At 33.7% G+C, this 13,822-nt stretch overlaps 1 protein-coding gene across 1 annotated transcript; it reads right to left on the bottom strand.

Moving 5' to 3' along the window:
• Positions 1 to 4,141: 4,141 nt before the first annotated feature.
• LOC134236832 (protein rolling stone-like) lies at positions 4,142 to 12,454 on the bottom strand. Its single transcript, XM_062718967.1, has 3 exons — positions 11,913 to 12,454; positions 8,723 to 8,813; positions 4,142 to 5,243 (listed from the first exon to the last, which is right to left on the bottom strand). Exons 1-3 carry the CDS (start codon positions 12,003 to 12,005, stop codon positions 4,888 to 4,890), a joined length of 540 nt encoding a protein of 179 aa, XP_062574951.1. The 5' UTR covers positions 12,006 to 12,454; the 3' UTR covers positions 4,142 to 4,887.
• Between the last annotated feature and the right edge of the window lie 1,368 nt (positions 12,455 to 13,822).

Genomic DNA, 13,822 nt, shown 5'->3' with positions numbered 1-13,822 from the left:
GTACAATTATCTATTTTTAATGGCATTTTCAATTTTTCATTTATGTTAGCCCAAAGTTTTTCATATGAATCTTGCTGCTGAGAGCTGACCAACCATTTTTTTTTTATTTAATAGCTATAATTGAAAAAGTTTAATACCCAGGGAACATTCTTCGGAATATACGAGTAAACGAGGGTGTTTCCATTAAATTGACTGAAAATTGAATCTGCATGATATAGGTTTTCCTGTACAGAAATTCCACATCAAATCTCATTTTCCTGTAGGAAAATCCTTAAACGAATTATTTAGAATGTCTACAGGTGGATTGTTTTAAATTTTAGCTCACCTGAGCTGAAACCTCACGTGAGCATTTCTGATCACCCGTTGTCAGTCCGTCTGTAAACGTTTCACATTTTCAACTTCTCAAGAACAACTGGGCCAATTTTAATTAAACTTTGTACAAAGCATCCTTGGGTGAAGGGAAGATTAAATTGCCAAAGTAAAGGACTAAGCCCCCTTACAAGGAGAGATAATCAAGAAAAGACAAAAATCAGGCGAGGTCATTAAAAAGTCTTCTCAATAATTACTGGACCAGAAAAGCCAAAACATATGTCATGTGGGAGCATCCTGGGCTAGTGCAGATTATAAATTGTTCAAATCATGACTCCCGGGTGTAGGACAGAGCCACATTAGGGAATCCAAGTTTTACATTGAAAAATATATAAAACTTCTTTAAAAATCTTCTTCTCAAGAAAGCTGCACAACATGGTAAATGTTACTCATGTGAGCATTGTGGGCACAGGCCTCTCGTCAAACAGATGCCATTGTGCAAAAAGAGATGTTGAGATATTGAGTACTGCGGTTTTTTTGGGTAATTTGTTTTGAAAATTATCATTTTGGGTATGAAATATTATTTGAAAGATTTCTCTTAGATTTGAATTATTTTTCAGTCGAAAACAATCATTTATTTTTAGATTTTAAAAATTATAAATTATTTTTCAGTCGAAAACAATCATTTATTTTTAAATTTTAAAAATGATATCAATTACATTTTAACAAAAAATTGTCGATACCATACATATTGATTGATACTGTGGGGTGATTCAAGTGTTAGAATTGCACTTAAAGTCTTACTCGGGTACAGATTCCAGAGATAAAGCTAGCTATGAAAGAAATCTTATTATACGGCCTTGGTAATAATACATGTACATTTTTATGTCCCCGTAAACGAAGTTTCGGGGGTATATAGTTTTTGCCATGTCCGTCCGTCTGTTTGTTCGCAAAAACTTTAACCTTGTCCATAACTTTTGACTGGGTGGGACTATGGCTTTCATATTTCAGAGGTGAATTCCTTGTGACAAGACCTTGCTTTTGGTACCACCAAATGTGACCTCTTGAACTGTAATTTGACAATTCCAAACTTTATTTTGACCATAACTTTTGACCGGTTGGTGCTAGGGCTTTCATACTTCTCATAATAATAATGTACTAGTATTATTTGTGATAAGACCTTCCATAGGATACCACAGGCCTTTGGGTCGCTTAAAAAAGATTTTTTTTACATGATTTATACACCTCAAATTCTTTTCTAAGCGATCTAAAGGCCTGTGTAGGATACCAACAACTTTTACCCTTTGCCTTGACCTTGGAGATTGACCTACTTTTAAAAAAACTGAAACCTTGGCAATAATTTTTGAACGGTTAGGACTAGAACTTTCTTATTTTACATTTGTTTTCTTTGTGACAAGACCAACAACTTTGACATTTTGACCTTGACCTGCATTTTAAAAACTTTAACCTTGGCGATAACTTTTGAACGGTTAGGGCAAAGGCTTTCATACTTCCCATATGTAATCTTTGTGACAAGGCCTTTCTTCAGAAATCAACGTTGACCCTTTGACCTTGAATCCGGAGTTTGACCTACCTTTAAAAACGTTAACCTTGGCATTAACTTTTGAACAGTCGTTGCTTAGGTTTAATATTTCACACTTATATTTCTCGTGAGAAGGCGTTACTTTGGATATCAAAATATTTGATTTGCATTTAAGAAATTTTAACCTTCGCTATGTTGTCGTACGGGGGCATCAGTGTTTCACAAACACACCTTGGTTTTTTTTTTCAAAAACGTTATAAAATATGTTACGATAAGTATATTTATTCATCGAGATACACATCATTGAGGATAAAGCATCAAAACCAAAATAAGATTTCTTATCATTCTTTATTTTCTTTCAATAGAATATAAATACACGCATAATGAAAGTTTACTTGAAAAAAAATTAAATGACTGCTAAAGTACTATGTACTTGTGATAAATATATTATTCGTATTGCTTTACTTTAAAAATGTGTTCTTACAAGTCTACATGAAAAATGTCACTTTTAATGTTTAACTGAGCGGTCATAAAAATCGATGTTTGACCGCTGAGTGAGATGTTGGACCTGTCGACTTGTCGAAATCTCATTTGCATTCGTTGGAATTCGACAGGGACGGAATTAGCCGAGTTAAATCCCAGTTTATATCACGGAAGATAACACAAGATATACATACGCGTAAAAAAAAAGATATCAAAAATTAAAAAAAAAAAAAAATAATAATAACAAAACATTCATAGACTGTTCTCGGACAAAATGCGTTTTGTCGACCCTCGAACCAATGTTTGCCTAAGGCCGTTTGTTTCTTAGGCCCGACAAAACGCAGGTTGCCTTCGAATCCAGTCAATAATCAGCTTAGAAATGTATAATATTTGATCTGAACATTAATGTCCAAATCCTGAGTTGCGATCTGTGTACAAGGGGGAAATCTCTACTAGTACTCAATATAATGCATTCTTCAATTTTCTAACAGAAAAAGGAAATCTAATTGAAAAAATGCATTTGCAATCCACATGTTCTTATGAACTGGATGAATGGGCACAGGCTAATGCCCATGCCTAATAATTTTGTCAACGTGCGCTTTAAAAAAAAATCACGATTTTGTGGGTCAAAAGATGAAGTCTAGGATTTTTTCCCCAATCAGTTTAGGGCAAAGCAGCTTGTTTTATTCACGAGTACTTAAACTTTTCTTTCTCTTTACCAGGTATATATATAATTTTAAAAGTTTATTTTAAAAAATATATTTATTGTGAAATCCGGTAATCTGATTGGTCAATACGAAGTAATTATTTTTTAATAACGATCGCTGAAAGCGAATAATGACTCGCACGACCTGCCTCGTTTTCACTTTCGCTTTAAATAAACATGGAAGTTCGCAAGTTTGCAAGTTGTAGGCGAGGAAAATTTAAAAGATATAGTGAAGAACTCTAAGGCTGAGAATACAAAACAATTACAAGGATATCTGTGAACATTTTTCGGGAATACTTACAGTAGCGCATACCATTTCATGGTTGAATTCGACTTTTCCACTCGGCGAGCAGAGTTTTGACGCCGTTTACGCGATTACGGAGACTAAAGAAAATAAAGACGAGTGTGCCATATATGATTGTATCTTATCGTAGAAGACATAGGTATTTATATTTTGTCAGTGCATATAATTTCCTCTGCAAGTGCATGTGAACGAGTGCAATTCTCAATCTGGGGGAGGAGGTACTCTGTGTTATTCGGAGATAGATATCTAGCGTTATCATTATGCTATAGGTTAATTTATTACCGAAACAAGTTCATCTGAGTAACATTCAGTTAATTCTGCAACATTTACATTCAACTTATTTAAGGTTAATACTATCTCTGTAAACATTAGGAAGATATACATTGTATTAATAAATTTGGGAAAATATTATTTATATAATATAATAAATATGGACTCAATGCACGGTCAATATGCATTTATAATGACCCAGACTGACAGATATTGACCTCAGATACATGGCGTATATCGACCTGGGGCTAGCGCCCTCGGTCGATATACTCCATGTATCTTCGGTCAATATCTGTCACCCTGGGTCATTATAAATGCATATTGACCTACATTGAGTCCATATTTGTTAGTGTTGTCAAATCGGTTGAACACAGAATCGATTAATCGGTAACATCAGTTGACCCTAACCGACTGATTATTGGCCAATAATCGAATCGGTAACCCTTTGCATAAAATAGGTATTAGATTTTATAAAAATTAGAATTTTGTTGCTAAATAATGTAAGTAAAGGTGCATTGTACAGATCGAAATTCTAAAAACAGTATATATGCAGTTTGATTAAAGATTTCAGTAATACAGATTTTTGCATGATTAGGAATTACTTGGCCTGGGAAAAGTAAGCATTGACAGATCAGGTTTTAATTTACATGATCATCTAAAATGTATATGGAATTAATATTTTAAACTGTTATAAGACATTTAATATTGCAAATTCCTTGTGATTCCGTATGAAATGACAGGTGAATTCCCCCAAATACTGAAAATTAATATATTTTACTTCAACAAGTAGTTTAGTTTCTTCAGTTTAGAAATACAAATATCATTATCTTTTGATTTATTTTAAACAGACTTTAAGTACATGTATTCTAAAATAGTAAAGGACAACTCTTGAAAGATATATATTTTGATAACAAGAGCCTGTTCTTGAAATAAAAGTGAGAAAACTATAAAAAAGATATGTGCTGAAATATACCGATTAATCGATTGTTAAAATCTCAAATCGATTGTCTAAAATCGACAGCCTTTCCGACCGATCATCGATTATAAATCGATCATCGTGACAACACTAATATTTGTATAATAATTAACAAGGACATTTATTATCAAGAAAGAGAAATACATGTACCTTGTTTTTAAGACGTACAATGTGCATGTGATCATATTCAACACTGATTTACAAAGGAAATACATTGTACTTTGATTTTTATGACTGAGTTCTAGTATATATCAGATTCCCCTGAACCAGGACTTCTCCTGAGTTTTTAAACTTGGTTAGACTGGTTTTGAAGTATCTTCGTTTCTTCTACATGGACATCGCCTTAAAGCGTATATTCCGTAAACCATAAGATGGCAGAGGGGCATGGCGACTATTCCAACGGCTAAGCAGTACGCTAGAGTAATGCCCGGATTATCCCAGTCTAACACTGAGTAAATGTAAGCTTTATCTTGGTGATTGGTCCCTCCAGCGGCATAGTATATCACAGTAAAAACGACATACATTACTCCGAATAAAACACCGTGGAAGAGATGATAGATCCGGATAGGAACGGCTGTGACGCTAACATTGACGATAACGTAAACAGCGTTAACTCCGTGTGTTAATATGTCTATGACAGTCACTGATCCGCCTGTAATTGAAAATTGAAAAATTCTTGAAATTGCAGAGAGGCCAGTAGTGCAAAACGGTCTATATCAAATGCGTGTAATAGGTACACGGGGAATTCATTCCAATTAAGCTAGATTGAATATTAAGAAAAAAAACAAGATATGTTTGTGAAACACTATGCACCCGGCGGCAACAAAGTTAAAAAAAATATTTTTTTAGCTTATAGGTTACAGTCAAGGTCATAAGGTCATTGATCATGGTGTCATTTAAAAGAGCTTTATCAGTGGTATATGCATACCAAATATGAAGTCTCTATCTCTCATCGTTCAAAAGTTATGGTGAGGGTTCAAAAAAGCTATTTTTAGCATACAGAACACAGTCAAGGTCAGAAGATCATTGATTGATCTTGGTGTCATGTAAAAGGACTTAATTAGTGGAGTATGCATGGCAAATATTAAGTCTCTATCATTCTTCGTTCAAAAGTTACGGCGAAGGTTAAAGTTTGCCGGCAAAAAGCTATATATTTAGCGTATAGGTCACAGTCAAGGTCACAAGGTCATTGATCATGGTGTCATTTAAAAGAGCTTTATCAGTGGTATATGCATACCAAATATGAAGTCTATATCTTTTATGGTTCAAAAGTTATGGCGAAGGTTAAAGTTTGCAGAAAAAAAACTATTTTTTGCATATAGGTCACAGTCAAGGTCATAAGGTCATTGACCTTGATGCCATTTTAAAGAGCTTAATTAGTGGAGTATGCATACCAAATATGAAGTCTCTTTCATTCATGGTTCAAAAGTTATATCGAAGATTAAAGTTTACAGACAAACAGACAAACATACAGACAGGACAAAAACAATATATGCCTTGGATCTTTCGATCCGGGCGCATAATTAAGACTTCCATATTAAACAAAATGTGTTTGTAAAACACAGATGCCCCCTATGGCAACATAGCGAAGGTTAAGCTTTCTCAAATGCATATCAAATATGTTGGTACCTAAGGTAAAGCCTTCTACAAGAAAAACGAATCTGAAATATAAAACCTGTTCAAAGTTTTTGACCAGTGTTAACGTTTTTAAAGGTAGGACAAACTCCAGGGTCAAGATCAAAGGGTAAAGGTTATGAACGGTATAAGGGCCAGCACTTTCATACTTTCCATATGTAATCTTTGAGACAAGGCCTATTTTTAGAAACTTGGCCAAGGTTAAAGTTTGTAAAAAGTAGGTCAATCTCCAAGGTCAAAGTTGTTGATATCCAATGAAAGGTCTTGTCACAATGATTACAAATGTGAAGTATGAAAGCTCTAGTCCTTACTGTTAAAAATATATGGCCTTGGTTAAAGTTTGTAAAAAGTAGGTCAAACTCCAAGGGTCAAAGGGTCAAAGTTGATATCCAATGAAAGGTCTTCTCACAAGGATTACATATATGAAGTATGAAGGCCCTAGCTCTTACCATTCAAAAGTTATAGCCAAAATTAAGTTTTTTCGTAAGTACGAAAAGGTAAACAGTTCAAAATTGTCGATTTAAAATGAAAGGTCTTGCCACAAAAAATGATATTTGAATTTCAAAATTGTAGTATATATTTTTATAAATTAAAGCCAAAGTAAAAGTTTGGATTTTTTGTGTAAAACTGGGTCAGTCTCAAAGGTCAAAGATTCAAGGTTCTTGATATCAAATGAAAGGTCTTGTCATAGGGATTAAATATGTGAGGTATAAAAGCCCTTATCTTAACCCTTCTAAAAATTATGGTCAATGTTATATTTTAAAAGTAGGTCAAACTCCAAGGTCAAAGGGTCAAAGTTTTTGGTATCAAATGAAGCGTCTTTCCATAAGGATTACATATGTGAAGAATGAAAGCCCTATCCCATGCTGTTTAAAAGTTATGGCCAAGGTTAAGGTTTTTTCATACGTACAGAAATCTCCAAGGTCAAGGTCAATAGGTCAAAGTTGTTGGTGCTCAGTGAAAGGTCTTTCCACAATATATGTAAGTTAAGAATATTGGTGTAAAAGTGAGTCAAACTCCAAGGTCAAAGTCAAAAGGTCAAATTTGGTGGTACCCAAAGAAAGGTCTTGTCACAAGGAATACACATGTGAAAAGTCATAGCTCCACTAAATCAAAAGGTATGGGCAAGGTTAAAGTTTTTGTGGACAAACAGACAGCTAGAGACAGACAGACGGACACGACAAAGCTATATACCCCCGAAACTTCGTTTACGGGGGCATAAAAAAATAAATAAATAATTGAATGATGATTATTCGCTGTTTTCTACATTTTATTAATATAATAGATAGAAGTATACAGGAAAAACTGGACAAGAGCTGATTTAGAAAATAAACAAGATGTGTTTGTGAAACACTATGCGCCCGGCGGCAAAATAATTCTTTAAAAAAGCTATTTTTAGCATATATGTCACAGTCAAGGTCATTGACCTTGGTGTCATTTGAATGAAATAGGTTTTGAAAAATCCCGTATGTGTGGGTTCGATAATATATTTTTTCAGCACTTCACAATCAAAAGAATTAACTCAAAACGGCTTGATGAAAACCATGAACATGTTAATCAATACAGGTCACAGCCAAGGTCACAAGGTCATTGGTCTTGTGTCGTTTGGAAAGAAATTAATTAGTGGAGTATGCATACTATTTATGCGTCTCTAGATAAACCATTTGACCTGTTGTTGGGGGTCAGTTATGGCAAAGGTATGAAAAACTATTTTTAGAATACAGGTCACAGTCAAGGTCACTGCATCACAATACTGACCTTGGTGTGCAAAACTGATATAGGGTTTTTAATATAGTGGAGTATGCATACCAAACATGAAGTATATTACTTTTTCATGGTTCACACAAGTCATGGCGAAGGTTAAAGTTTGCAGATAAAAAGCTATTTTTATTTCATATAGGAAATCAAAAATAAGGTCAAAATATTATTGACCTTGGTGTAATTAAAAAATATCAATATTGGAGTATGCATACCTTTTTTTTTTTTTTTAATGTTTGATAATAGAGAATATTTAGGTCATTCTTCGATCTTTTTTTCACTTGTTGATAATAGTATATCAACAATTGTATTAAAGTTTATAGACAAATTATCATACAATTTCCTTTTAAAAAAAATTAATCATTCTGTGTGTGTATATTATTAAATGACGCTCTGGATCTGGATTCTGCTCACGTGTGTACACTTTGTAAACAATGTGTAGCAAAACGAGTATAGACGGACATTCGGGTTCGTGTTGAAGTTCAACAATGGCAGCATTTTATATAGAACTTGAATAATGTAAGTAATTTCTTCACAAATACATTAATTATATATTTCAGTAATTTTCAAACCAAAAACGGTTTTCAGAATTTTGAAAAATTCCGTATATGTGGGTTCAGTAATATATTTTTTCAGCACTTCACAATCAAAAGAATTAACTCAAAACGGCTTGATGAAAACCATGAACATGTTAATTTTTATTAATCAGAATTCATATTCATATGATCTAATATAAACCATTTTTAATGTCCACTCGGCAAAAGTAAACGTAAATGACGCAGGCTGCATCCACCAGCGTGGAGCACGTGTTTAGATAGCTAATGTTGGTCTTGCGGACACAGGTTCATGTAGGTAGATACACCATTTGACCGTTTGTTAGGGGTCATGGGTGACCTCACTGCCATTTACACCAGTTCCGTAACTAGACATGACAGTTTTTTTATTAACGTCATTATAAACACTGATAAGGTATTACAATGCTAAAAGTAGGGAAATGCTTGGATATGGGGTAACTAGCTATATTGCTGTGTTTGATTTTTCACAGATAGGCTATGTAGATTTATACGTGCACGTGCAACTTAAAAATGTAGTTGCTAGTTTTAAAAGCGAAAAAAAGATTAATTCGTTAACTGTCGTGGCTTGAATAAAATTTAATGGTGATATTTGGATGTAGTATACTAGCAAACTTGACAAACTGACTATAACCAATCAATCATATTGTCTATGATATCTTAAAAATGTTATGATCCCAGATACAAGGAACATTTAAACTACTGTACAAGGTTTTTAGAAAGTAGACGCCAGGAACTAAGAATTTTTGGAGCTTTTTACACCGGTCGGTTATAAATTTTAAAGGTCTTTTTTTCTTGAAGGTAGGTGGACTTAATTACTAATTAGTAGAGGAATTAAGGAAATGGTTGTCCCTAGCTGCAATAATGTAGCCCTCTCCGTTTATTTTATTTCATTTTATTTTATTTTTTTCTATCAGTTTGGGAGAGGGCTACAACTCTAGATATGGTGCAACTGGAACATTTACACGGATTTCTACTGTCAGTGAACGGCTATTTAATTAACATGTCTTACCCGGACTTTCTAAATGTAGTTATCCCAGACATAAATCGATCCAAAAATATGCAGAACAATCCATATAGCGGTTATTTTTTGTGTATGTCAACATGACAACTTAAATTTATCCGCCATGTTTACTGATCTTAACAGATATTACTTTGGGACAGCCCATGTATGGAACGCCAAATTAACATATATTCAAATATTTTTACCTATCTTCAAATAATTGTACCTATCTTCAATTGAATTAGTGGACTTAATTACGTAATTGATTTGAAGATAGAACAAGGCAATGAATTGAAGATAGAAATGTTTTGAATTGAACCTATCTTTAATTACTGGCAATAACAACTACTCCCTTTATCATACGTCATTTCCTCGTCACAGCTGGCGCGAAAGTTTATTTCTTCATCTGGCTGCAATACGAGATTACCTACATTTGTATTTTTTAAGTATTTACTTTTTGAGAGGGAATTAACCTTTATTTCTCCTTTCATCCTTGTTGTCGTCACTTTGTAGGTTCTGTGCGTGCTCAATATTGTCTCCAAGGGAGCGTTCATTATTTACCAACAACATAAAACGAATTGAACCTTATAATTGAATTGTACCTATCTTCAATTCCTTTATGGATATGTCTTAATTGAACGGCTTCAAATCAATTGTACCTATCTTTAAATTATACATCTTCAAATGAATTAGAGATAGGTATAATTCCTATCTTTAATTGAATTGAAGATAGGTGTAATTCCATTAGAGATAGGTATAATTCATTTGTACCTAGGTAAATTATAGAGATAGGTATAATTATTTATACCTATAGCGGTACCTATTTTTTCAATTGTACCTATCTTTAATTCAATTGTACCTATCTTCAATTCATTTGAAGATAGGTACAATTATTTGAAGATAGGTGCAATTATTTGAAGATAGGTACAAATATTTGAATATATGTTAATTTGGTGTTCCATACCCATGAGATTAAGGATCTATAGGGGGCTGATTTCTTTGGAATTACCTTATTTTAAGCCTAAATATCGCTATTTATTAAAAAATAGCACATGGAATGATTTTATTTATCGATGTTTAGTGATCATGATTATTTATAAACACCGATGCCTGCTTTATTGAGTTAGATATTTCAAACGCAAGTCTCAGTACGTAACGCGTGAACTGTCATGGCTGCAGAGTAGAAGCGACATGTAAACAAGATTTATTTTACATGGTTATCACGTTTAACGGGCTATGTTGTCGACAATGAATAAAATTTCGTTTTATTAGAAGTAAGTTGAATGTAAAAACAATTTATTCTTCCTGCAGTCGACCGTATTTAAAAAATATTTTTGCACCATTATGGAGATGCTGTGGAATTGTAGCCCTTTCCAGAAAACATCAGATAAAAAAATCGGAGAGGGCAATATTAATTATTGCAGCTAGTTTGTTCCCTGACACATTATTTTAAGCCAGAACCTAGGTTTGTTATATCATGCCCTGCCTGATGTACTTTACAATAATAAATATCTAGACAATTTAAAAACCTTGATCTTGTCAACTTTTGCCGGGTTTAATTTCATTACATTACAGTGGTATTTCTTAAGTTATAGAAAGCCTTCATTTTAAATTTTATTGCAAATACTTTGTTGAAAAATAAGAATTATCTCAAAACGACTTTATCATCAGCAGCAGCTGTCCCCGTCTGACCCTTTCCTCAAATTTAAAAGGTCAGGAGGCCTTCTTTCAGGCATATGGATTTATCATAAGACGTTTTATTATGAAAAATAGGAGAATTGTCCGAAAAGTAAAAAAAAAAAAAAAAATACAGAAGGACATGAAGATGAACAGACCTAAATATTATATCAGAACGAAGGCCAGGATCAAGAGTGTCGACTTCCGGAATAGATCACCCTTTGCTTCCTGAGTTGAAATGTGAAGTTGCGTTACAGGAAAGGATAAATTCTTTCATCTTTAGTCTGTAAATAGTATATCAAAATTGAAGAGAATCCTCAAGCAAAAAAGTCCTAGCTATCATTGTTGATCTCTTATTTGTGTTGAATAACCATAGGCTAAGTTGTTTTTTAAAAACCTTGGAATTGCTGAATTATGGGTTCGTGTTAAATCTGCTTGCATCAGTAATCAGTCGGCAATATAGGAATTTTTAATTTGTTGGGTGGAACAATATAATGTACTATAAAATTTGAAAATTATAAAATTTTGACAGCATTCTCATTTATCATTTATCATTCTCATTTATCAACAGTCGGTGATAGATAACTGCATTTCACTCTTTCTTAATAATAAACAGTGGGAAACAAGTGTATTGGGCAACGAATTAATGTCACAGCTGATTTGGTATGTTTCTTACCTGAAACTTGACAAAATCACGTGGATGATCGTATTCCAGTAGAAAATTTTTCACTCGGAATTCATCTTTAGAACACGGTCGTGAGTTATCCATGACAAGATTTGCTTGACCTGTTTTGTAATGTATCCGGTTTGACGATGTGTTCAATATCTATTGTTTACTATACCATGACAACAGGCGACCTGTCGCCACTCATGCAGGGAAAAAAACATAGGTAATCAGAGATTACAGAGCTCACCTCAACGAATATGTCTTTAAGTAAGGCAAAGTCACACAATTAACCAACAAAAAGTGTTCATTCCAAAAATGAAAATATTTAAGCAATTTTGATCTGATACTTTGAAATAGACCTACATAAAAAAATTAGGTGTCCGCCCAGTATTCCGACGGTCCGATAGTCCGACAGCCCAATAGTCCCACGGTCCGATAGTCCGACAGCCCAATAGTCCCACGGTCCGATAGTCCGACAGCCCAGTAGTCCGACTGCCCGGTAATTTGCAGTCACATATAACTAATTCCTACAGCAGAAAACAGGATCAAAGACCGCCTGTCTGTGCATTTTTTAAGTTATAACTGTCACACAGAAAATTTAATGATCTGGTTCTGTCTACCTCTACGAAAATACGTATTGAATATCAAAACATGATATAAAACAAGTTTATCTTTAAATGAAGATAGATTTATTTCTTTACGTTTTTACTTCGGTATTCTCCGTGAAACTTCGTATCTTAAGAAACTGGTTTTTCATGCACGAGCGATTTAGCGCTCACTATAAATAGTTTTACCAGGGAATGTTCGATTAATGCGACGTTCGTTACAAAGAATCGCAGGTTGTTTTGTGTCTAAGCCCTTGCATTGTTTATCATGCAAAATTTTAGTTTGATTTGTTTGTTTTGAATAAAAATGCGATTTGTAACGAACGCAACAATCCTACAGTATATTCTTTTTCTTTGTTTTTCAATAAATTAGTCAAGAAAATATTTATTTGCGGAGGAGTGAAACGAGGGAGAAAATAACAACAAAGTTCGAAAGAGCTATTTATAGCATATAGGTCACTGTCAAGGTCACAAGGTCATGACTTTGGTATTATTAGAAAGAAGTTGATTAGTTGAGTATGCATATCAAATATGAAGTCTTAACCATTCATTGTTCAAAGGTTATGGATAAAGTTTGCAGAAAAACAGACAGACAGGACAAAAACAATATACGCCTCGGATCTTTCGATTCGGGCGCATAGAAAGAAAATTGGTGATCTAGCGCCGTAGCAATTTTTAAACACAGAAAGAAAGGCTCGTGATCAACTAATTTATTTTGCTGAATTCTTTAATGTTTAATGAGTCTGGAGTGTGATAGTACGAGGGGTGTTAGAAAAGTTCGCGGACAAGTTCTATTGTGAGCGCGCTATTTCAACGAAACCGTTCAAACTTTCCAGATAAAATCTTTACCTTTTTTCCAAAAAATATACAAGAATTTGGTGCTCTCCCGTGATTATTAAAAAATATACCGCTTTTTTATTTTGATTAAACTTGCTTCACGGAGCATGCTACATTTTGGCACGTTTACATCACAAAGACTTTTAATTGAAATTAAAAATTGCACAATTGTAGCGCACAGAGATTTATGATATTTTACCTGCCGCTAAAGTATTCATGAAAAGTCACTGGGAGAAATTTTGAACTAAATTGGAGGGTATATGACTGTTTTATAGCTGTTTATAAATGATCAATGCGTAAAAACACAGCCAAAAATCGGAACGTCATTAAGCGTCATGGAGCACTCCACTACGGAAAAATTGTGTATGCAGACTAGAAAATGTATAAAAAGAGATTAAAATGTTTAAGATCTGTCAGAAATTTCCTACACCTACAAAGGTCAAGTTTTCAAATGGTTGTAGCTTCAAAAGAATGGAA

This window comes from Saccostrea cucullata, unplaced genomic scaffold (assembly GCF_032062105.1).
Source record: "Saccostrea cucullata isolate Sc308-1 unplaced genomic scaffold, CSIRO_AGI_Scuc_v1 ctg12, whole genome shotgun sequence".
In the NCBI taxonomy this organism is placed as follows: domain Eukaryota; kingdom Metazoa; phylum Mollusca; class Bivalvia; order Ostreida; family Ostreidae; genus Saccostrea; species Saccostrea cuccullata.
Note: the sequence above shows the minus strand (reverse complement) of the source record. Positions and strands in the feature narration are given on the sequence as shown.

Coding starts and splice junctions, on each gene's coding strand:
- LOC134236832 (XM_062718967.1), bottom strand. CDS start 12,005: ATGGATAACTCACGACCGTGTTCTAAAGATGAATTCCGAGTGAAAAAT. Junction 8,814..11,912: donor GTGATTTTGTCAAGTTTCAG/GTAAGAAACATA, acceptor TGTGTCCGCAAG/ACCAACATTAGCTATCTAAA. Junction 5,244..8,722: donor CCGAGTGGACATTAAAAATG/GTTTATATTAGA, acceptor TTTCAATTACAG/GCGGATCAGTGACTGTCATA.